This window comes from Dermacentor albipictus, chromosome 7 (assembly GCF_038994185.2).
Source record: "Dermacentor albipictus isolate Rhodes 1998 colony chromosome 7, USDA_Dalb.pri_finalv2, whole genome shotgun sequence".
NCBI classification, from domain to species: Eukaryota; Metazoa; Arthropoda; class Arachnida; order Ixodida; family Ixodidae; genus Dermacentor; species Dermacentor albipictus.
Genome location: NC_091827.1, coordinates 93867296 through 93888685, shown reverse-complemented (window position 1 = coordinate 93888685; position 21390 = coordinate 93867296). Strand labels below are relative to the sequence as shown.

The following is a 21390-nucleotide window of genomic DNA, read 5'->3' as shown; positions in this document are numbered from 1 at the left end:
TTCTATGCACTATAAGTATCGCCCTACTGAAATTACTCCATTTGTTTGCTGACAATTGTCTTGACAAAAGTGAAAGCCGAATCAGTTGTGTTCGATCAGTTTTATTTACATACAACCTATTCAACCTATTACATACAACCTATTTACATACAACCTATTCATACAACCTAACCTATTATAATGTGGACCTTTCTTCCCCTCTTCAACTGTTCCACAGCTGCTGCTGCCATCTTGCATGCCACATCGAGGAGGGGGCGGGGGCAATGTACATGGCAGGTGCATGGGAGGATTTTCCAAGGAACTCTGGAAAGCTGTAATCAAATTGTGGGCAAAGTTTAAAAAGTCTTAAATACAAAAAGGGTGAAGAGTATTGTAACCTTGTACATGATCACACCACATGTTTCAGCTGCAGCTGTAAGTGCCTTGTCTCAACCAAGCTACAGTTCTTGCAATGTTCCACTTTGTGATACTCAGTATGAATTGATAAGACTAGCTGCTATTCTAGTGGTTGTGCAGGCCACAAGGGAACAGTGCCTGGCCTTTGTGCTCGTATGTGTACATTTCTCTCTTTCGGTCTCGCCCAAGTCACACCAAAATGTTATCCACAAGTGTCGTGCCAAAAAGGCCTGGCAACATCTTGTATTAAGCCGTTTGACCCATTTTATTGCACTGATGCACACGGTGCAACCAAATGTAGGAAATGACATCGCCTAGGTGATTAGTAAATTACCCTTCTAAAATACCACAAGAGCAACTTTGCTGTGGCAAGAGCCTTAGCAAAAACATAAGAGACACAAAAATGAAGGAAAAGCGACACCTTCAAGTTCCCGCACCAACTCACCGTGACAAGCACAGATTTTGACAGCGTCTGCTTAAGCTTAGTTATTTGGAGATACATGCAGTTGAATGCTTTTACGAGCATTGAGATGCCCCACTATGCTAGCTTGCCTTTTATGGCTATAGAAAGTTGTATACTGCCACAAGTCTGCCTATTCCGATTAGAATCTATAGTGAAGCTGCTTTGAGCAACAGGTGGTGTTCTATTTCAGCGCTAATGATACATTGAGAGTAGTGTGCCTGGAAGGAATAGAAAAAAGCATTGCAGAAGCTGCAGTACTTTGTGCTCGCTGAATGATCACACGAGAAGGTAAAGATGCCATCAGAAAGCATCTTTCGTATGGAGTCTCTTTAAAAGAAAAACACTACAACTAGACATGGTGACAGTTGTGGGCAAACTAAAATATAATGATAGTTCAAGGTGTGGTATGGCATGTTTATGCTATTTCTAAAAAAATAAACACGGCAAGTGTGTCCATGCCAACAATTGACACAGGATGTGCAGATGCAAAACTGCAATACAGCACCACGCCGTCAAAACGACAGTATGCAAGTGGTGGTCCAGCATCAAAACTTCAATGTCCCTACACTGCAACACTGGGAGGCCATGCTGCGTGACAGAAGCCTGGGTGGCCAGCAGGCACTGCTCTGTCGGGCACAGGACGTGGCAGCAACTATTTCTCCTAAGGATTCAATGAACGGATTTCTCTACCTCACCCACCATGCGATGCACCATGTGAGGGAATGACAGTGCCACTACTCTCACAGGATATGGATGGTGCACAACACCACCTTGAGCATCGGAGCGCACGTCTGCCTGTGAGCTCTGTGTACTACAAACACAAGTGGTGCATGCAAGGTAACATTTAACACATCACTGCCAAATGTCATCAATGAACAGAAGCAGCAAAGAAAGCTGCTTACATAATTTTCACAGTGTGTCGGAACTGCATATTTTTTACATCCTGTCTGCATGCCGCATTGTTCATCACTGCTAAAAAGTGCATAGTTGCATGGTACTTTTTTTCGACTTTGTGCACTTTCTTTTGTCTTGAAAAAATAAAGCAGATGTCTCTCAATGAGCCGTAAGTACTAAAGTTGCTCAAAAGGGTAGTTTACTGAATTGATTGCATTTGAGTACTGCAGGCCTAGTTTCTTTCGGTCTTTCTCTTTTAAAGCCTCGGCACAAGTTAGCTGAAACACCCTGTATACTGGACAGCTTGCCTGGCTGCCCGCACCACCGCACCATCGTAGCACCGGTCATCCATCCTTATCGCGCACACGCCAGCGTCGTCTGGTGTTCCAATTGGCTGCAGCAAAGCGGACAGCTCTGGCGGGCAGGAAAAAAGTGGTCCGCGAGCGATCGGGCTTGCTGCCTCGTTTAACGCCTGCTTTTATACGCCTGGCCAAGAGCTTTGCCCGGTTTAGCCGCTCCGTCTTCAGTATGAACGTGCCTTTAGAGTAAAAAATCAACAGCTTACGCTTCCACATTTTTTGCTTGGTAGCTACATTCAATTTGCTTGCTCCCCGTCTTTTAGATGTCTAGGCTCCTCACATTTTAACGTGGCTGAATAGTGCACAAATCAGAAACGAGAGTTTCTGTGGCCTAGCCTTCTCACACTTGCAAGGATACCATCCAAAATTGACCTATTTTTCTTATGAGGTGCCCACTGATTATGAGGATGCTGACATCGAAGGATCTCGAGTGGTTCTCTAGCATTTTGGTGACAAACGGAATACAGTAAATGCCGAGCTACAACTGACTTGATATCTGTCAGCACCAATGAACGCAGTAGTTAGTATTCTCACTAAATTCAGAATCCAGCCCAACAGCAGATGGACACCAGTGGTTTGAATCCCCCGTGTTGGCAAATTTAACTGGCTGAAATCAAGCATTTAAAAGACACGCACTTAGTTCCATCCCTTCAATCTGTGAGCATAATGAAGATCAAAGGTCAGGTTATGTGGCTGCAGCACCTTCTGTTCATGCAGCATACCTTGTGTGCAAGCCACATCTATTTACAACAGAAACAGCGCTTTTCCACCCGTGAGCAAATGTTTGGAGTTAAAATATGGTAGAATTTTTTATCCAGCCAACGCGTGCACGCTGAAATCCAAGTGGTACAGCCAATATGTGCCTGTTTAATCACTGCAATGCATTGAGACACTTCCGACAACGCACGGCTGTACCAGAAAAGGTTTTAATTTTTTTCACTAATGCTATGTACTTATGAACTTTTATGAATGTACCTGCAGCTTTCGCAGGCTTTCGAGTAGCTCGAGCGTAAAGTGGCCTGTGTGTTATTGCTATTCAGCCGGAGTGCAATAGGAGCCATTCAAATGAGTAAAACATGAAGTCAATGTGCACACAAAGACTACATGTACCCTTGCATGACTTCGTGCTACAGGTAGCTAACAGCTTCCAATTCACAGTTCTTGTAATATGCTTGTGGCAGCCATCTACAGTGATCTATTTGATTTAACGGGGATGTGTATGATGGCTGAAAAAGAGAAAATATGCTAGGAAATATATTAACACCGATGGATGCAATATATCCTTTCCGGTAGAGTTTTGCACAGAAAAGTTAGCAGATTCCATGCATATGTGAAAATCGGTTATAAGTGAAGCCTTTGTAATGTTCAGTAAAATGCAACCACTCGTTCACTTCTATAACTCTGCACACAATGCATGACCTGGTCTCGTTTAGTTCATTTTTGTCCATACTCGGTTGCTTTCGATGCTGACTTTCCAACTTCTCTGTGGCTGACTTCTTAAATTTCCTGTTGTATACTTAATTTCTTGCCTCTTGTTCTACGTGTCTACCCAGTGGTACATGTTGAGCTGCACTTAACAGGTAATCCAAGTTGCCATTTGGACACATGCCAAGCAGCACATATCCAGTGCCATCTAATAATTTGATCACCTGTTTTGGTAGCTGTGGGCACGAGAAATTTAGACACCTAACCGCACCAAAATTCAGCTATTATGAAAACGCGGAATTTCGATCAAAAGAGTCCATTTGCCGCTGTGGTGGTTTGAAGGACGGCGACAGAATAAACCAAACATTGTAGAAAGGGAAGTAAACAATCTGCGCAACCGCTCTATCGCGTGTTTGACAAAGAAATTGACGAAAAAATGTGCTTAACGTGATTCAGAAACATGTCTACACAGGAACGTTCAATGGTAGAAATTACACTTCACCGCTACAGAGTAGCGAAGTTGCCCTGAATAGTGGGACCAATATTTTCCGACCGCCCAACAAAGGGTGAAGTGCGCACAGTATGTACGGCAACACTTGCTTTGTTCACCGCAGTAATGCCACCCTGTAATGGAGACAACTACGACAAACGGTCCGCATTTCTTCAGCAGCGAGCAGCGAGAAAAAGTGAAACATTTTTTTTACCGAGTCAGAAATAAGCCAAGCGTGTTCCTGACGGTATGTAACGGCATGCCGCTGGAAAAAAGGGGTCCATACCTCGGGGTTCAAATTCCGCAGACACGGCATGCGCTTCAGCGTAGCCGTCAATTTGCGGTTGAGCAAGCGACGTTTTTGCGTTTTCTGTTCCGCATCAGCATCTTCTAGCCAGCGAGAGAGCACCTTGAAAACCAGCACGACGGGCGCCGTCTCGCTGAACAATCAAGGCCTAAAATTTAAAAGAAAACACAACTATTAGCGCTTATTGTTTCAAATTCTGTGATTTCAGTAGACTTACCTTGATGTTGTTGCATATTTCTTGTAGATCCATGTTGCTTTCACGGTCATTTCCGCCAACATAAAGAACGGCGAAATCGACACGCTCGAAGCGCATCCTGGAGACAGCCCACGCCAGCCACACTGAATTGTAGCCAGCAAAACTGAATGTGCAGTCTTTAATAGACTGAATTAGGCGCAGGCGCGACCTATTAAAGAATTTAACCTGACTCGCCGACAATGACGCCGCGCAAGGACGGCATGAGTGAACACGATCCAGCGAGGCGTAACAAGACCACGCGAACGAACCTACGTGAGCCGGCAGAAACCACAGGGATTTAGCAGCAGCACCTAGCAGCGTCTTTCCCTAGGCTTACAAGTACCTATCTGGGGGCAGGGAGTACGGCACTGGCCCACGTCACATCCGGTTTGCCTCTAAACCGGGTACAGCCGGCCTGCGGGGATACGCTTCTGTGGGGAGAAGGAAGAGAACAGGAATAGGCAGAAAGACAGGGAGGTTAGCCAGCCGTAGGGGAGAGCATCAAAACACGAGTAAGCTGCCCTCAAAAGAGTGGCTAGCCCAACAGTTAGCTGGCGCACATATGCGAACAAATGCTGCTGGAAATGAGGGCTAACAGCAAAAAAGCACAAAAAAGGAAAGAAGAAAAACCAAGAAGCCAGAAACCTTTGGGAACTACCGTAAGTAGTTTCAGCCTATATGGTGAGACTCGGGGAAGGGGGGGGGGGAGGCACATGTTGGGCTAGATTTTTGAGGAAAAAGACAAAGGAAATGGCATCGAGGAGTGTTGGCCTGCCAAGGCTGGCTGTGTGATGTAATTGCACTTTCTCCCAGCTTCTTTCTCTATGGGAATGTGGAGGGAACACAACATCTCAAAGCGTAAGCTGGCATGACAGGACAAAGGGGAACTCTTTATTTTCTAAACATCTTGTTACTATGCGACATGACCCATGCGAAAGACAGCGATAAATCAGTGGTGAATTGGAAACTGGCTTGAGCTCATGCTCTCGCTCATCCTATGCCATGTGATGGATGCACCGGTATCATCAAAGAGCCAGTTGCCATAGGCCTGAGGGATGCATGCATGCAATGGTGGCCTAATGGTTCGAGCATCATGCTTTTATGCTGTGGGCCAGCTTAGGGCACCATTGAGCACTGGAAAATAAAAAAAAAAATATGTCCTAAGTGATGCAAGACAGGATCCTACCTACGGAAAAGTGCCTGGAATGAGCAAAACGATGCTGTGCCATCTTTTGTCATCATAGTTTTACCTGTTTGCACTAGACTCGGTTGTCAATTTCAGCATGTAAAGAAGGCAGTGGCATTAGTCATTTTCAATGTATATTGTTGAGAATGTTATGCAGTTCACCAAATCAGTATTCTGCTGAGGCCCAGAGCTGTAGTGTATAAAAGAAAAGAAATTCAATGCAAAGCATTTTGCAGGTGCCTGGCTATCCACCATTGCTTGGGGTTCCATAAAGCCATACGAGGTAGACCAACACGTTTGTGTTAATTGAGTATAGTTGGGTCTCTGTGGGTCATGGGCAGATGTGTAACGACAGCAGCATGACGATGACCACTTTGAAGACAATCAAATTGTGCCAGTGGCATGATTTCTGGGCCGGCCGTTTGGCGCGAGCAAGCTTACTACATGGCGGTTGGGTTCTACACGGATAGCGGACGAGCGTAAGCGAGAGAAACCAGGATGGTGATGCCATTAGCAACTGTGTATTATACATTCATATGTACCTCTGGCCATGTCATGTGGTGTCTGGTAAAATGTTGATTTCATATGTACATTGCGAATGAATTTTACAATATGATTAACATGGTTGATCATGAAGTCAGTATGTTACATAGTTACCACGTAGTGTAAGCTGCTGGGAGGAAAGTACTGGGGAAAGTGGGCCACCCTGAGAGATATTGCAGCCCAACATGGCACTCCAAGATGTGCTGTCACAAGGGAAAAAGATGAGAAAGCGGCACGGAGCGCATGCATCGACTGTTTCAAGGTACTTGCTGGCTTCGGAACGAGATACGTGTACGTGTGATTGTGGCCTAATGGGCACTGGCACAGCAGAGGTTTGATTCCACCATCGGTCGCTCATTAACTTCTTTTTGTTAAAGTGAGGCGAGACAGGAACTTACCTGCCTAGGTGTACTTACCAGCTACGTATACCGCAAAGTGCCAAGAATGAGGCAAGAAATGCTTCGCATTAAAAGTGACACAGCCAGTGACACCGTTGGAGCTGTCATTAACTGCTCCAAGCATTGAGTCGACGAGCACATGCTGACTTTACCAGAGTGTTGGGCACAAGCTGCCAGGGTGTCTACCAAGTTGAGATTTCCAAATTCCCTGAGTTTTCCAGGTTTTCCCTGAGTGTCATTGCAAATTTCCCTGAGTGATGCAGTACTATGTTTTATATCAACACGGGCTGAAACCATATCACCTGATGCTGCCACTCTCTAGTAAGCACATGAAAAAAAAAAGCAACTTAATCCAATTTGAATACTAAGGAGCAGTGTTTATGTTATTCAAAAAGAGAATAGAGGGCAGGGGTTAGTAAAATGCACAGCAAATAAAGTGTCTTCGAAAAATATTGCTAATAGAGTCGGACATTATCAAATACGAATAAAAATGGCCAGGCTTAGCTTGGTTAAGCCAAGAATGCGTTGCATATTGCGCCGCTGCGCGCGACCGCGCCAGTTGGGGCCCAGCTTTTCCTCCCTGACGTCACGTGCCGGCGCAGCGCCCCTAGCGGGAGGAGCGGGAGTCAGGTGGTGGCTGCGGCCGCGCGCGACTGCGCGAGTTGGGGCCCAGCTTTTCCTCCCGCTGTCATGACGTCACGTCACGTGATTAAATGGTGGCTGCCCGGCCGCGCCCAAGGGCTGAACTGAGTGATTGCAGTATGCAACGCATAAAACGAGATGCATACAAAGGCAAATATTTTCTAATATGAGCTATTTCTATCAACTGATAGCAATCTCAGTGGGATGAGGCCTGAACTCTGTCACAATTGAGATTCTCTCTGAACAGCTCGTAAGTCAACCTCAACAGTCCTGACATACTCTCAACCCGCGCACGACGCCCAAGTGTTGTGTTGCACTGCTTCAAAGAGTGTATTTTCGTTTGGATGAGGGACACCTGCATCTCGGCATCAGCCAAAACTTTACATTTCGAGGTCAAGCTCTTTCAAAACGGCGGCAACAAGCTTCCTTTCTCGTTTATTCCTCAATGCGTAGGTCACTTCTGTTCTTGACCGCCTTCCGCCACTCGTTCGCCCCAAGGACCATTTGAAGCATCTTGATCAGTTGCACAGTCCACGACCGATTTTTCGAGCTCCCTAGGGGCCGCGAAAACGTCCGAAAAATCGGCCAGTTGGAAAAAAAAATAAATGCGTGTCATTTACTGCCCTTAGGGGCTCAAACCGCCACAGGCACGTTCGAAAACACTCTGACGGCCTGTCGGTACACATATTAGGCATACCTGTGCTCGTACTGTGACAGGAAATGCCGGGTGCCCGCGTGTATATTTAAGATATACATAGTGTATTCTGTGGCAATAGCCCCTTCCCACGCTTGTTATGCTTCACTGCAGTACTTTTCCGTAAGCTTTACCGAGTAACATTTTTGTACAGAGGCGAAGCTGACTTTCACGAACCGGCATTATGCAACGCACCGTGTTTTCCAAGTTTCTAAGCCAATCGCGAGGACCACAAAGGTGGAGTCCGTGCCATTCCTGACAGCAGCGAATTCTTTCAATAAAAAGTTCGGCACCCAATGGCAAGAAGCTTCATAGCGAACGTCGAAGCAGCTAGGCCTAGTGTTGCCGCAGTTGTGGCAACGGGTGGCGGTGCCTTTGATTAATGCCGTTTCGGACCTGCGGTCGCGGCAAAACGTCCGGAAAATCGGACGGCAAAGAGTTCTTGCGTCGGAAATTTCACACGTTCTGATACGTTGACACTATGGGGTACGAGGTGGCGCCGCGAAGCCGTCCAAATTATCGGGAATCCGGAAAGCCGCTCGTTGACTGTACACTGGCAACTCCTCCTGCCAACGACAGGGCGTCAAAGACGATTCATTACGATTCCTGTGTGCTACTCGAGCCAGCATTACCGCGACTTTCGACCCTTTCAACAAAATTGCCGCTAATTTTCCCTGATAAAGGCCCAAATTCCCTGAGTTTTCCCTGACTTTTTCCAGACTACTCAAAATCCCTGAGAATTCCCGGTTTTCCCGGTTTTCCCGGTTGGTAGACACCCTGGCTGCATATCCTTGATGGCTGTTGCAGCCAATCAGTAGAGCTCATCTGTGTAATCAATAGTAGCACGTACCTGAGCTCTAGTCAGTATCATTCATAGTTGCCTTGGTATCAGTGATGTAGGTTTGATGTGATGTTCAGACAGCCGCCAAAGTTTAGAGACCTTGGGATTTGAGAAAAAGCTGAATATTTCCACAACCTCCAAATGCAGCTCGATATTCAGATTCACAGCCTGTGTGTGTGTGTGTGTGTATGTATGTGTGTGTGTATATATATATATATATATATATATATATACACACACACACACACACAAATATCATACTGTTGTACATTATTATATTGGCTGCAGTCACAAATGGGCCAGAAATTATGCTCATTGTCGCATTTCCCACATAGAATTGAAAAAAATACTACACCTACATTGGAGCAATGAAACGAAGTTAAGATAGAGAGCACAATGAAACAGTTTTGAAATGTATTCATAAGAAGTGTTAAGCAAGACTCATGGAGGAAAAAGCCTTTACCACGTGATTTCCAGGTTAGCGAGTTTCTTGCTAAAATTACTAGGCAGAATCCTGACACTGCAATGGTTCAGCTGCCATGGGAACGATTAGTAGCATGCGAGTGTGCCTAATATTCCTGCTCGTGGTGTGTGTTGTGGTGGTTGTCGACAACATATGTTGTCTGATACCCCAGTCACATGTGGCACTTTTGATCATGGTCGAGCCAAATTGGGATATAAATTATCCATTTCGATTCACTCCTTTGTGCAAGCTGCAAAAGGGAGGAGCCAGTCACGATCAAGAAATGCAATCTCTATTGGGTTTGATCGCAACCAAAACTGTCCAGTGTCACCGGCATACGTGCAAACTCTGCCAAATTCTTCGTAAGGTTTACCAGTTTTGGTTATTTCTACGGTTTTAATAATCTTGTGTCAAGCCCAACAAAAATTTAATTACGTTCGAGAACATGCTTGAAAGGTCATTACAGGGCAGTGCAAAATGGAAAAGTAAAGTCACGTTAAAAATACATTGTAATAGTAATCTGTGCTGCCCCGTTGTGGCAGCACAGGCACAAATACTCATTATCAGTCAAGACACAAATACTCATTATAGCTAATTTTCACTCAAACTAACCTTCAGGAGTAGTTATAGCCCCAGCACAGTGTCTGACTAGAATTCACTGCCTTCAGATCTGTGTACATCTGGCAATTTTCTGAATGAGACTGTCGCCTTTTTCACTCATTCACCTCTCCTGTAACTTGTCATTAGATATACTTCTGTTAATTTTTCTCCCAATCATCCTCCACACATTCTTTTGCCTGTCAATATGTACAGCCAGATGCCTCTCTAATGAAGTCCTTGGTATCTCAAAAATCCTTAGTTGCCTATCCGCTGTGGTTGCTCAGTGGCTATGGTGTTGGGCTGCTGAGCACGAGGTCGCGGGATCAAATCTCGGCCACGGCGGCCGCATTTCGATGGGGGCGAAATGCGAAAACACCCGTGTGCTTAGATTTAGGCGCACGTTAAAGAACCCCAGGTGGTCTCAATTTCCGGAGTCCTCCACTACAGCGTGCCTAATAATCAGAAAGTGGTTTTGGCACGTAAAACCCCATAATTAATTATTTATCACTTCAGTGTAAAGATTGCAAACCATACTGTTAACCTCACTATAGCACAGGCAAAGCTCATTTGGCAAGAGGAAATCTTTATTTAGAATAAATCATAATGATACTTTGCCGATTAAGTCACCAAGTTCCTTCTGCACACGTGGTTACGATGAAATGCGCGACTCCAGCCAACACTATAGCATTACGGTTCACGGCACGCTTAACGGCAAAATCCTAAAGTTGCGCTAGGCACAGCTCGTCAACAAAAAATCGCATTTTATAGGCACTTCACGACTGCCGTCTTTATTTGCCTTCACCCCAATCCCATCCTCAATGGCCATGACAATGTTGACAGTGGTCAATTTTAAGCAGACCATCACGTTGGCTGAAAGTAGTGGGGGAGGGGGGGGTCTGCGATAGCTATTGTGGTATCTGCACCCTCCCGCTTCGGTCTGCTCCATGAATGGATGAGACTCCCGCTGCTTCTCCTTCTCTTGCCTTCCACTCTCATTTCCCACTTACCCTACTCATGACACTGCGCCGTTCTCTTTACGGGGCTGCAGAAATAAGCGTCTTTCCCCAAATTAAACCGCTACGGTCATACTTCCTATGTGTATTGTCAGGTAGCCTTCGCAGCGTACGAAGGCTCCCTAATGCCGCCAATTTGTGGCTACGAAGAAAAGTGGCGGCACCGTTACGTGTCAATCTGTTGCAAAGCAACACATCTTCCCTCGGCGTCGCTTGTATTCCTTCATTGTACAGGCAATTTCGTTGCAAGGCGTCTTTGCTGCAGAGGCATTCACTATACATATGGCAGATGGGCATTCAGCTGGGGCATGCGAAATTCTTCGTTATACGGGTCATTTTGCTGTAAGGCGTTCAACTGTATTATGTGTGAGAAGCCCATCCTGTCTGGGCCAAAGCTCTGGCGTGCAGTATGTGAATAAAAAAAAAATGATTGGCAGCATGTTACACTCCTGTGACACGTGAAGATGAAAGCCTGCTGCTGCAGCTTGCACAAAGAAACAAATCGAAATGGAGAATTTAGATCCCGATTGGGCTCGACCATGATCAAAAGTGCCTTATGCGACTGTGGTAATAGATAATATGCTGTCGACAAGGGGTGGGCGCCTGAACAACTCCACAATAACTTTTGGCATTTTACGCATCCTCATTCACCACGTCCACATGTCCACGGTCACCAACGCTACCTTAACCTGTTGATTTACTGAGAAGCATCTATTCGAGCTGCTAGTTTCTTCTTGTAAGACATAACGAGCTGCACTGTGAAGTAAACGTATATATTGCGCTGTAGGTTGATTTCCTCAATGACACATACGAGCACCTAATGTACTATCTAAAGGTTCTTTCGTTCTTTTCTCTGTCTTTCTTTCATATTCAGCCATTGCATTTTTGCTTGCTTTTGGGGTTGTGAGCCATTCATGGTGTTGCTGTTTCCTTTTTTTTTTTCGTGTATTCATTCATATTCAGCCATTGATGCTTACGGGAGTATGAGCCATTTCAGATTATGAGCCATATAACATAAAGCTATTCTAATATGTTTTTATTCCATTCTCCTGGCGTCGGCGATCGGCGACCCTTGCGTCGGCGGCCACGCCGACGCAAGGATCGGGCGGTCACCCGCAGAGTTGTCTGAATAGGCCAATCAAATGCTCTCCTCGTTCATAGGAGGTCACTTCTGTTTGCTTGAAAAACAAATAACATTGCCTACACTGAGAGGCGTGTCTTGTCTAATTGGCTGACAAGAGGCGAGCAGAACGCTCAAGTGGAGAGGGATTCGATGGGGCCAAGCCACTGCACTGAAAATCTATAACAGGATCAAGAGGGTGGTGTTGGCGTCTGCAGTTGGTCCGCTTTTCCTTACTTAGCTTGTGTTGGCTCATCGGAAATCGCGTCGGCATGCAACGGAAGCTTAAGAATGACGCTAAAACGGATGCTCAGCAAAGAAGAGGTTGGCAGAATGAGGTCACAAACGTGCCGAAAGTGCTCGAAAACGTTACACGGCCACGAAAAAAGTTTGGTTACACGCAATTAAATGCATGCTCTACGGCAGCTGCGAGTTGCCAATGCCAGATCAATCGGCGGCAGCCATCTTTTATTCCTTTTGGAACGGTACAGCTTGCGGCTATTCCGAAGAAAATTCAGTTTTTTCGGCATATTAATGCATCTATATCGCGTACACGTCACTTTGACGCGGTGAGTTTTTGCGGTTTCGTGACGTCGCATGACAGGCAGGTGAAGTGGGTGCAGCCCGAAAACGTTTGAACAATAGCCGAGGGCATAATGGCGAAAAGGGGTCGAATCAGAAATAACTTTTTCTTTTGTTCGATCAAATCATGCATAATCTGTGTGTACACGTTGTATTAGATGGGATGCTATTATGGTTTTCGTGACGTCGCCTGACAGACAGGTTAAGTGGGGATGGTCCAAAAAAGTTTTTGACCAACCGTGAAGGGCTGATTGCAGAATTGGAATAGAAAAGTTTGGAATAGTTTTACGTTATAGCGCCCTATGTCAACTGCTTTAGGGTATGAGCCATTGCTGATGATGATATTGTTTGTATTACTCATCAACTTTTTTAAAAACCGCTTGATTATATTTTTTGAACCACTCTACCAAACGCCAGGTATGAGCCACTGCAACAAGCCACTGAAGGCTTTGACCAATATAAATAAATAAACACTGGTCTTATTTATTGGAAATTTACACTGCAGACACTTTCAAACAACACTAGACAGTACAACAGGGGTTCTCAGTACTGGAAGCTGCGCTGTGTTTGGATATCGTCCAGTATTTGCCGGAGCTGGTCGTCTTCGAAGCGCCCTTCAAGGCTGGGCACGAGTGCACGTGCCTCCTCCGGATTGTCGGGACACAGGTTGGCCAGCTGAGCCAGCTCGAAGCGGTGCAGCTTCTTCTGGGCCAGCAACTGCCGCACGGCTGTGATGGTTTCCCGGTTCTTGAACCGACTGAACCGCTGGCAGTAGCCCAACGTCTTCATGAACACCTGCATGAAGACGAACAATTATTATGGTAATTAAACTTGGAGGCACAAAAGAAAATTACGTAGAAAAATTTATTATGTCATATTTCCGCACACTGTGGGAACCTGAAATGCTGTGCAAAGCATTTTGCAGCTAGCCAGCTATCTAGCCTCGTTTGGAGCATGGCGTAATGTTATCAGATGGTGTAATGTCTCCGTAGGTTCTGTTTCGGACACTGTCAAATTCTACCATGTAGTTGAATTCTGCCGAGTTGGCATTCCACATCAATGAGGTCGTAGCAGCCCTGGGGGCCAATCAGAAGTGTAAGTACACTTGTAACCATACCGATCTTAACAATGAGCAGTCGATGCACAGTCCACTCTTGTATATGTTGTATGGTAAAATAAACTGCTCACTACAATGACCCCATGCTGCATTATCAGTTATAACAATCAAATCTGGCTACTGGTTGTGTGTGCCCAAAGGAAAAGCAATGTAAAAGCCTTGAAAAAAAAAAGAAAAATGCGAGCTGATTCACCACACTAGTCTTTGTGCTGCAGACCCTGCAGGGCATGCCTGTGGTGCATTGCATTGCAGCCTTGCACGTCCCTCTCCCTTGCACCCTCTCCCTGAAGTCACAGGGGTGGAAGGGAGGCGGGAGAGGGATGACGAAGGCATGCCACACAGAGTGCGCAACACAAAGGTTCGTGGTGCGAAGTGGCTGGATTTCTTTCCTGGATTTCACATCCTTTTTTTGGCGCAGACACCTAATAACCAGATTTAATTGCTATAACTGATATTGCAGCATGGGATCATTGTAGTAAACAGTTTATTTTACCGTAGAACACATACAAGTGTTGAGACGACTGTTCATTGGCTGCTCATTGTTACACCCGAGTAATGTTAGAACCAGCACATGCTGTTAGAGGGTTCAACCGTACTTCATTCTGTGTAATTAAATGTTTGACTGTATGCGCCCTCTCTTTTTTTTTTGTGCAACCTAGTTATCACAATTGTCGGTCATAACGCTGAGATTTTCTTAGCACTCTAATGTTGTTATAAGTGGATTTCACTGTATGGCGAATCCAGCAACATGGTGGAAATTGACAGTCTTCGTCCAGAATAGCACCCTCTGCAAGGCGAGCAATTGCGTGTGTGATGCCGATGACACCTAAATGATGCCAACAATGATGAGGCTACAGCATCGCAGCAGCGGCCAATCCCGAAGGCGGTGCGCTTGGAATCGAGGCGAGACAGGCAGCTGCCTGCAATAGGCATGGCTCTTTTAGTGCCATCTGTTGTGCTCTCCAATCACTGCGCATCACGGAAGACTAAGTTGCCGAGTACTGCAACATTGTTTCTTTGCTCTGTTGCACTCCGTTACCCTCTCTCTGTTGCACTTCATTACCCTCATCTTAATGTGTACTAGAGCAGTAAGGCGAACCATGCAAGACAGACGGATACTGTAACATTGCTGGAAGAGTCAAAGAATGGCAACTGCCACTGGAAGGGGCACAACGCTTGCCTGCTCACCAAGAAGGAGATGTCAGAAAGGTAGGTAGGAGGAGGTCAGTAAAAAGAAAAACATGATATGGCCAAGAAGTCTAGAAATGTTTATGTAATTTATTTCATGTCTGAGTCTTGCTGTCTAATTTTCTTGTCAGTTTTCAATGCCTCTCACTCACATCGCTTGGCACATTTTAAATTACTTTCTTTTTTCTGTTCACGTCAGTCCAACTGTTCTCGATGAGGGAGAAGGCCTTCAAGCTTGTCTGATGCATCGTGCCCTGCTCAGAAATGCTTCCTGTGGTGTTTGTGCAACACGTTCAGCAGGAACGCCAACTGATTTGATGACAGGGCAATGCTTTTGCATGCACGCTGGTTTCCTGGTGCAAGGTGATGGCATTTTGGTCGACGTGCTATGTGCTGGCTTCACAGGTGTTGCGCTGTTGTCAATGTCTGCCCTCCGTTATGTCGAAGTTGGAATTTGTTGTGGCACTTGAAGTGCGGTCAGCACACCTGTGGAAGAGTAGCGTAGCATGGAGCCTCGAGTGCGATAGGCGGCACGAAGTTGTGATGGGGTGCACGTGTTGCTGAAGTTGCCGCTTGCAGGGCATTCGAGCCAAACTGGCCACTCATGCTTTCCATATTGCGACTGGAAAGATCACACAGTGCAGCAAAAACAAACATGAGTTCTTCACTCGATAGGGGTGATGAAACTGGTAGGGATAAGCTGGATAGGGATGGAACTGGCATAGGCACGCTGCGTGTCCCAAGTGCTGTGCCGTGGGGATGTGCTCGGAAAGGCGAAATAGAGCTATGGAGAGCAGTGGCAGCGCATGACTGGAGTTGCACGTGCCGCAGACTCTTTCTAGAGCAGACGAAGCAGATGGCAGTCTTTTGGAAATAACAGGTGCTTTGAAAGTGAGGTGAAGCACATCATGTGACAAAGAGTGTTACAACATCAACAGGAAGCACACAAACAATGGTGAACAATTGGCCTCGCTTGCAATAGCCTCATGGTTCAGCGGTTCAATACTGGCTTCTTTCTGCCATATTTCAAAAGTATGCATCCACAGAACAGCACTAGGTTACAGCAGTGCGCTGTGTTTGTAGATGTGGTGCTGTTACACGGTTCTATGCTGCATATGTGCAAAACTATTCATTTCATTCATTTTATTTGTGCCCACTTACAAGCAAATGGAGGGGGCCAAGGTAAAAGCTGCTTATTGGCAGCTTGAGTGGTCCCTGGCCCCCTTTACATATTGGCAGAGGGGTGGCAGAGAACACTTTCAGAAATGAAAAAAATAAAGAACAGTGGGTTACATCAAATAAATTACATTTCTTTCAATGAATACATATGGTTTTACGAAACCATAGCGATTTAAATGGTAGTTTTCACCAGACAGATGAGCTCCGATAGTGTCAAGGCATGGATGTCAATGCCGGCTTCTAGATAAGAATTTAGTAGCCGTGGCAAGGTATTTGCGACGATTTGATGGCCGTAATTTGTCCTCGAAAAGGGTATGAGCCATTTTTCATGGCTGCGCGTCTCATATGTGGGTTTATTCTCTTTTAAGTTTGCTATATTTGTAATGAAGTTGCTTCTATTTTTTACCTGAAAGTAGTGGGTGCGTAGGAGGGTTTGTTTGTAGAGATGATGACTTTTTGTTATGTTGTACTTGGTAAAAAGACTCTCAGTGTGCGAGTTGTATGGCACATTTGCGATAGCGCGTATTATCTTTTTTTGCATCAATAGTATTTTAGAGTGATTGGAAGCTGATGTCGTGCCCCATACAAGATGGCAATAATTCACATGCGAGGCAAACAGTGCATTATAAATGATCAATTTAGCTGACGTTGGTAAAAGGTAGCGATTTCGATGTAGTATACCTGTTATGCGGCTCAGTTTCTGGAGTACAAAATCCACGTGAGCGTCCCATTGCAATGTGTCGGTAAAATATACGCCAAGTACTTTTACCGTGTCAACAACCTCTATTTTCTCAGAGTTGTAAAATATGTTGTGGGTCAATGGTGTACATGTACCTCTTGTTTTAAAGATGAATGCTTGTGTTTTATTCGAGTTTACTTTTAAAAAGTTGTCCTGGCTCCATTTTGAGAGATGGGTTAATAGGTTGTTTGCTGCACCAATGAGGCCTGCAAAAGAGTTGTTTGATAAAAAAACACTCGTATCATCGGCGTAGTTTATGAATTTTGCTTCTCGGTGGATAAGAACTATGTTGTTTATGTAGATGTTAAAAAGCTATGACAAAAAGCTCTCAGCAAAAAAAAGCTCATATGACAAAAAGCTCTCAGCAGTAAAATCATTGTCTGCTAGGATGTTTTCTAAAATGCACCAAAGTCCACAACATTTGATGAAGCTCCCACAGTGGTGCCAGCTGTCAAGCCACTTGCCAAGTTGACATGCTGTGCAGGTAACTGCTTTCGTCTGACCCACACTGCATTATACGCATGAGCTGCGAAATGCTGCATCACAGAGGGTGGCATGCTTGTACTTTAAAAATACTTCTACCTATATGCCTTGCGGCACACCCCAATAGTAAAAGAAAAAGTGAGATGAAGCTGCGATGCTGACGCCGCTGGTGTTAATGTCGGCGAGCATAACTTGCTCTAAAGAAATCTGGTGTGAACACTCCCAAAGCGACTAACAGCTTGGGAACACTTCCAGCCCTTATTTGCCCAAAAAAAAAAAGCACTGCTGCAACGTGGCGACCATTACGGAAAGTAAGAGGGTCAATGCATTTATCTCATTAACAAACATGCAGCCTTTCATCACACACCATGCTACAATGGGTGCTATCGCAGATTGCTTGCTTTTGCTCCCATTTGCACTAACGATGCTGTGGATGCTAATTTTTGTGTGGCTGAGAACTGTTAAAGATTAGGCTAGTATATACATTCGACCCCTCTTAATTGGGCCTCAGTTAACTTGACATTTTGCTTCACTAAACAGCACTGGCAGCAAGTCCCTCCAGAAAATTATACATGGCTATGGAAGAAAAACTTGTTCAATTCAAACTCGAAAGCATGCTGCTTAGGCTAAATTGACCCCCACCGGTTAAGTCGACACCGACATGGCACTGGCGAAACCAGCCCATTGCTACATGTACAATATTATCCAAACTGGAAGGCACAACGACTGGCCACTAATGAAACAAGGTCACTTTGCCATGCAGTGACTTGATTTCCGAGGTCTTATGCGCCAAAATCACAATTTATAAGGCGTTTCATGGTGAGGGACTATGGAAATGTTTTCACTGCCAGGGAATCTTTAACATGTTAAGAATTACCGTCAACATCTGACTTAACACGGTCACGAACTTTTGATGCAACCGTCAGCTGCTGTTTCCACACTTCGATTTTTACAGAACTTGTTTCCAAGGCTCGTTCCTGGAGTCATCTCGCTGATAATGTAATATAACGCAATCCAGATGGGAAAACAGCTTCTGCTGTTAAAGGAATAAGATACTGATGCTCTGCTACTGGGGCCCTTTATAACTTTTCTTTCTCAAAGAAAAGTTGCAGAGGGCCTCAGAAGCAAAACATAAATTTTAGCATTAACGTGTTTAAAACAATGTTTTACTTTGGTTCAGTTAGTATATGCCCTTCTAGTTCACTGCAATACCGCTGCATTGTTCACACGTTCCCTTCCGTTAAAATCGCTTTTACTAAGACAATACAACTGGCAATATGAAACCTGCCGAATGTTGCTTAAATGAGGGAGCTAGGTATTTAATTGACGCCTCCGGCTCTGATAACAAATACCGTAATAATTTCACTGATCTCGAGCGCTAGAACTGTGAAATTCCTGATACATTTGACGCTCTATCGGGCCGAGGGCGCACTGCCTGTTCGCGTTGTAGAGCGAACACAAGAGGACAGCGCGCAGTGACACTAACTTGTGACACTAAGCTCAGCGTTACTGTACGATGCGCTACAAATACGCCAAGAAGTAACTACCCCATTCGCAATTGAGCGCGCTAACCTCCGAGAGTTCCTGTTCTTCCTCGGCGCTCTCGTTTTGCTGCTTGCGGTGCTCAAGCAGCATGTGGACCTCGCTGATTAGGAGCGTTTCGGCGTTCTCGAACTCCTTGGGGAACTGCAGCTCCGACGCGTCCTCTTCCACCTGGTCAAGCACGGGTGCCGCGGCCGCCGGAACGCCCGCCATTCCGTCGCACTGTTCCTTCCTTGAACACACTCACAAACGTACACGCTTAGTCGGGTTTTGCGTGAGAGATTTGAAGCGGGCAACGGCAAGTCGTTTGCCGATTACGCAGTTGTGGGGCAAACGTAGGCGGCCATCTTTGTGAGGGTGTTTTGATAATGGATAGATGAAGGCATGAAAGGGGGCAAATATTAGCGCGTTGAGCAGTGGAAAGTTTACTTCCTCCGTGGAAAAGCACAATCACAAGCTGGCAAGGCAATGAGACTTGAATTTAGTTTTAAAGTTATAGACTACCACACTTTGGCATAAACTTTCAATTTCTTTTACGCCTCGCGAACCGCTATCAACGTACCTCATTTTTTGTGTCTTTCACATTGTATAAAGACGCCGTAGACGGCGCGCACAAACATTTCACTCAGCACCTCAGTTTTGCTATCTCTTCTGTAGCCTTAAGAAAAAAAAAATGCATCGCTTAAAAGGCATTGGCGCGTAGTCGAACACGTGCATATGCGTGATGTGTTTCTTATGTGCGGGCTTCCGAGTAGTGTACGTGTTGAAAATTTTGATATTTATGGCGGCACTGCCGTGCTTGCACTCCTAGGTCAAATGTCACCGCGAAGTATGACGCCCGTACGTACTGTACTAACGTTAAATAAAGAAAAGTAACAAAGCGGCGTGTGCGGAGTTCTACCGCGAAGACGGATCGTGACGGCCGGCAATGATTATGGTGCACCGCGTGGTTCGAGGTGAGTAGTAATTACGTCTTACAAAAAACAGTATGCTAATAATAATTATTATATAGGCAAACGTATCGATATTGGAGATAGAGACTTGTAACAATCTTTTTGCTTTTGTGTTGACCAGTGTTGAGCAAGTGAAGAACCATCTTTGAGATGAAATGGCACACCTTAGGTGCTGGCGCGTATCATCCAAGGAGGATATGTAGAATTTGCTGGAGTGGGAACCGCCTATACGCGCCTATTGGGGACAGTGAAGCTGCGCTGAGCGCGCGGTGGCCATCTTGTCAGTGGCAAAAAGGAGCTGAGCGCAACCGCATTCATGCTTCTTCGCGCTGCAGATGAAGTTGCTTGCGTTTACAAAGCATTGAAAACACGCAGTTCTGGCCGTAAACGTTTATTTTACATCTGTCAGCAGCCATTTGGCGTGTAGAAAGCGATTCACCTGCATGAATGTTAAGGAGCTTAATTCAAGCGCATAAACATGGTGACAGGTACCCTACTGGTGACTGAAGATAAACTCGCTTGACAGAAGTAGCCTCACATTATTCTTGATCAGTTCTCGGTTTCGTTCCTTCGTCATGTGGTGTATCCTCACTTCTATGTATTCTTCTGCGATTTTTCTGCACAAATTGTAAATGTGACTATCAAGCGGATCGAAGTCAAGCATGGTCTGCCCCAATTTCTGGAACCACTTTTTCTCTAAGAAGCACGCAGGACTACCAAGATGAGATGCTTTGCCCTTGACCTCACCGTTGCAATATCATATTCAGCCTGTAACTGTTGCAGTCCCTTCTCAACTGCTTCACACAGGCCAATGACCACCGTTACTAGATAGTGCACTGTAGAGTTTCATTACAATTTTGCATAACTACCAAACTCTACTTGCGGGCCAAGCTTGGTGCATATTGCACTGGCTTTCCTGTTCCATTCTTGGCAGGCGGCTGTCACGTGATGGCCTTGTGACGTCAGCTCCGGTGTGTCGCATATTACGTAGTGGTGCTGAGGTTCATTTTGGCTCCAAGATTGCAGTTTCTGTTTCAGCTGCTCTATGGATCCGTTTGCTTCTCTTTCATTTAGTATGTCGGTGGTCCCAACGTGAAGTATTAGTTGGAGCCCAGTTTCAGATGGGTTTGCGCGTGCGATCTCATTTTCAGCATGAATAAGGGTCTCCTCCGCTGTTGCCCCAGGTTTCGTAGTGACACGAAGCCTCCAATCACTGACTTCTTTATATAGCTGCCTCTTTAGGCAATGGGCGTTGGAGTCTCCAAGCATCACTATGCATCTATGCTGCGGTAGTGTGTCCTTGGGTTGCTGCTTGGGTTGGTTATGTTTTTTCGAAGCAGATTTCTGGCTTGTGTAGCGTGCTGTCAGATGTTCATTTGATGGTTGCACTGCGCAGTTGTTTTTTCCCACTTTGAGCCATGGGCCTGCTTCGTTTTCCTCCCCGGACTCGCCGTTTTCTGTAGGGTAGCTTGCTTTTTTCTCCGGGATTTATTTTAGGCTGGAAGGCGGGTGGGCAATTTTATTGTTTGAGGACTTGG

At 45.5% G+C, this 21390-nt stretch overlaps 1 protein-coding gene and 2 long non-coding RNA genes across 7 annotated transcripts in view; 1 reads left to right on the top strand and 2 right to left on the bottom strand.

Annotated features, from left to right (window-relative positions):
* Positions 1 to 83: 83 nt before the first annotated feature.
* Positions 84 to 4932, bottom strand: LOC139048091 (uncharacterized). The gene is made up of 4 exons (XR_011507483.1): positions 4552 to 4932; positions 4314 to 4482; positions 173 to 311; positions 84 to 116 (listed from the first exon to the last, which is right to left on the bottom strand). It is a non-coding gene; the product is annotated as an uncharacterized lncRNA (long non-coding RNA).
* An 8160-nt stretch (positions 4933 to 13092) lies between these two features.
* Positions 13093 to 19277, bottom strand: Polr2D (RNA polymerase II subunit D). The gene is made up of 2 exons (XM_070522517.1): positions 18930 to 19277; positions 13093 to 13446 (listed from the first exon to the last, which is right to left on the bottom strand). The coding sequence occupies exons 1-2, from the start codon at positions 19110 to 19112 to the stop codon at positions 13195 to 13197; spliced, it is 435 nt and encodes a 144-aa protein (XP_070378618.1). The 5' UTR covers positions 19113 to 19277; the 3' UTR covers positions 13093 to 13194.
* Positions 19278 to 19581: 304 nt separating this feature from the next.
* Positions 19582 to 21390, top strand: part of LOC139048090 (uncharacterized) — a 99959-nt gene continuing 98150 nt past the window's right edge. The window contains exon 1 of one of the 5 annotated variants that reach the window (XR_011507480.1): positions 19582 to 19855. This is a non-coding gene — a long non-coding RNA (uncharacterized lncRNA). The remainder of the gene's footprint in view (positions 19856 to 21390) is intronic. The other 4 variants (XR_011507481.1, XR_011507482.1, XR_011507479.1 and 1 more) reach the window with 4 other exon arrangements.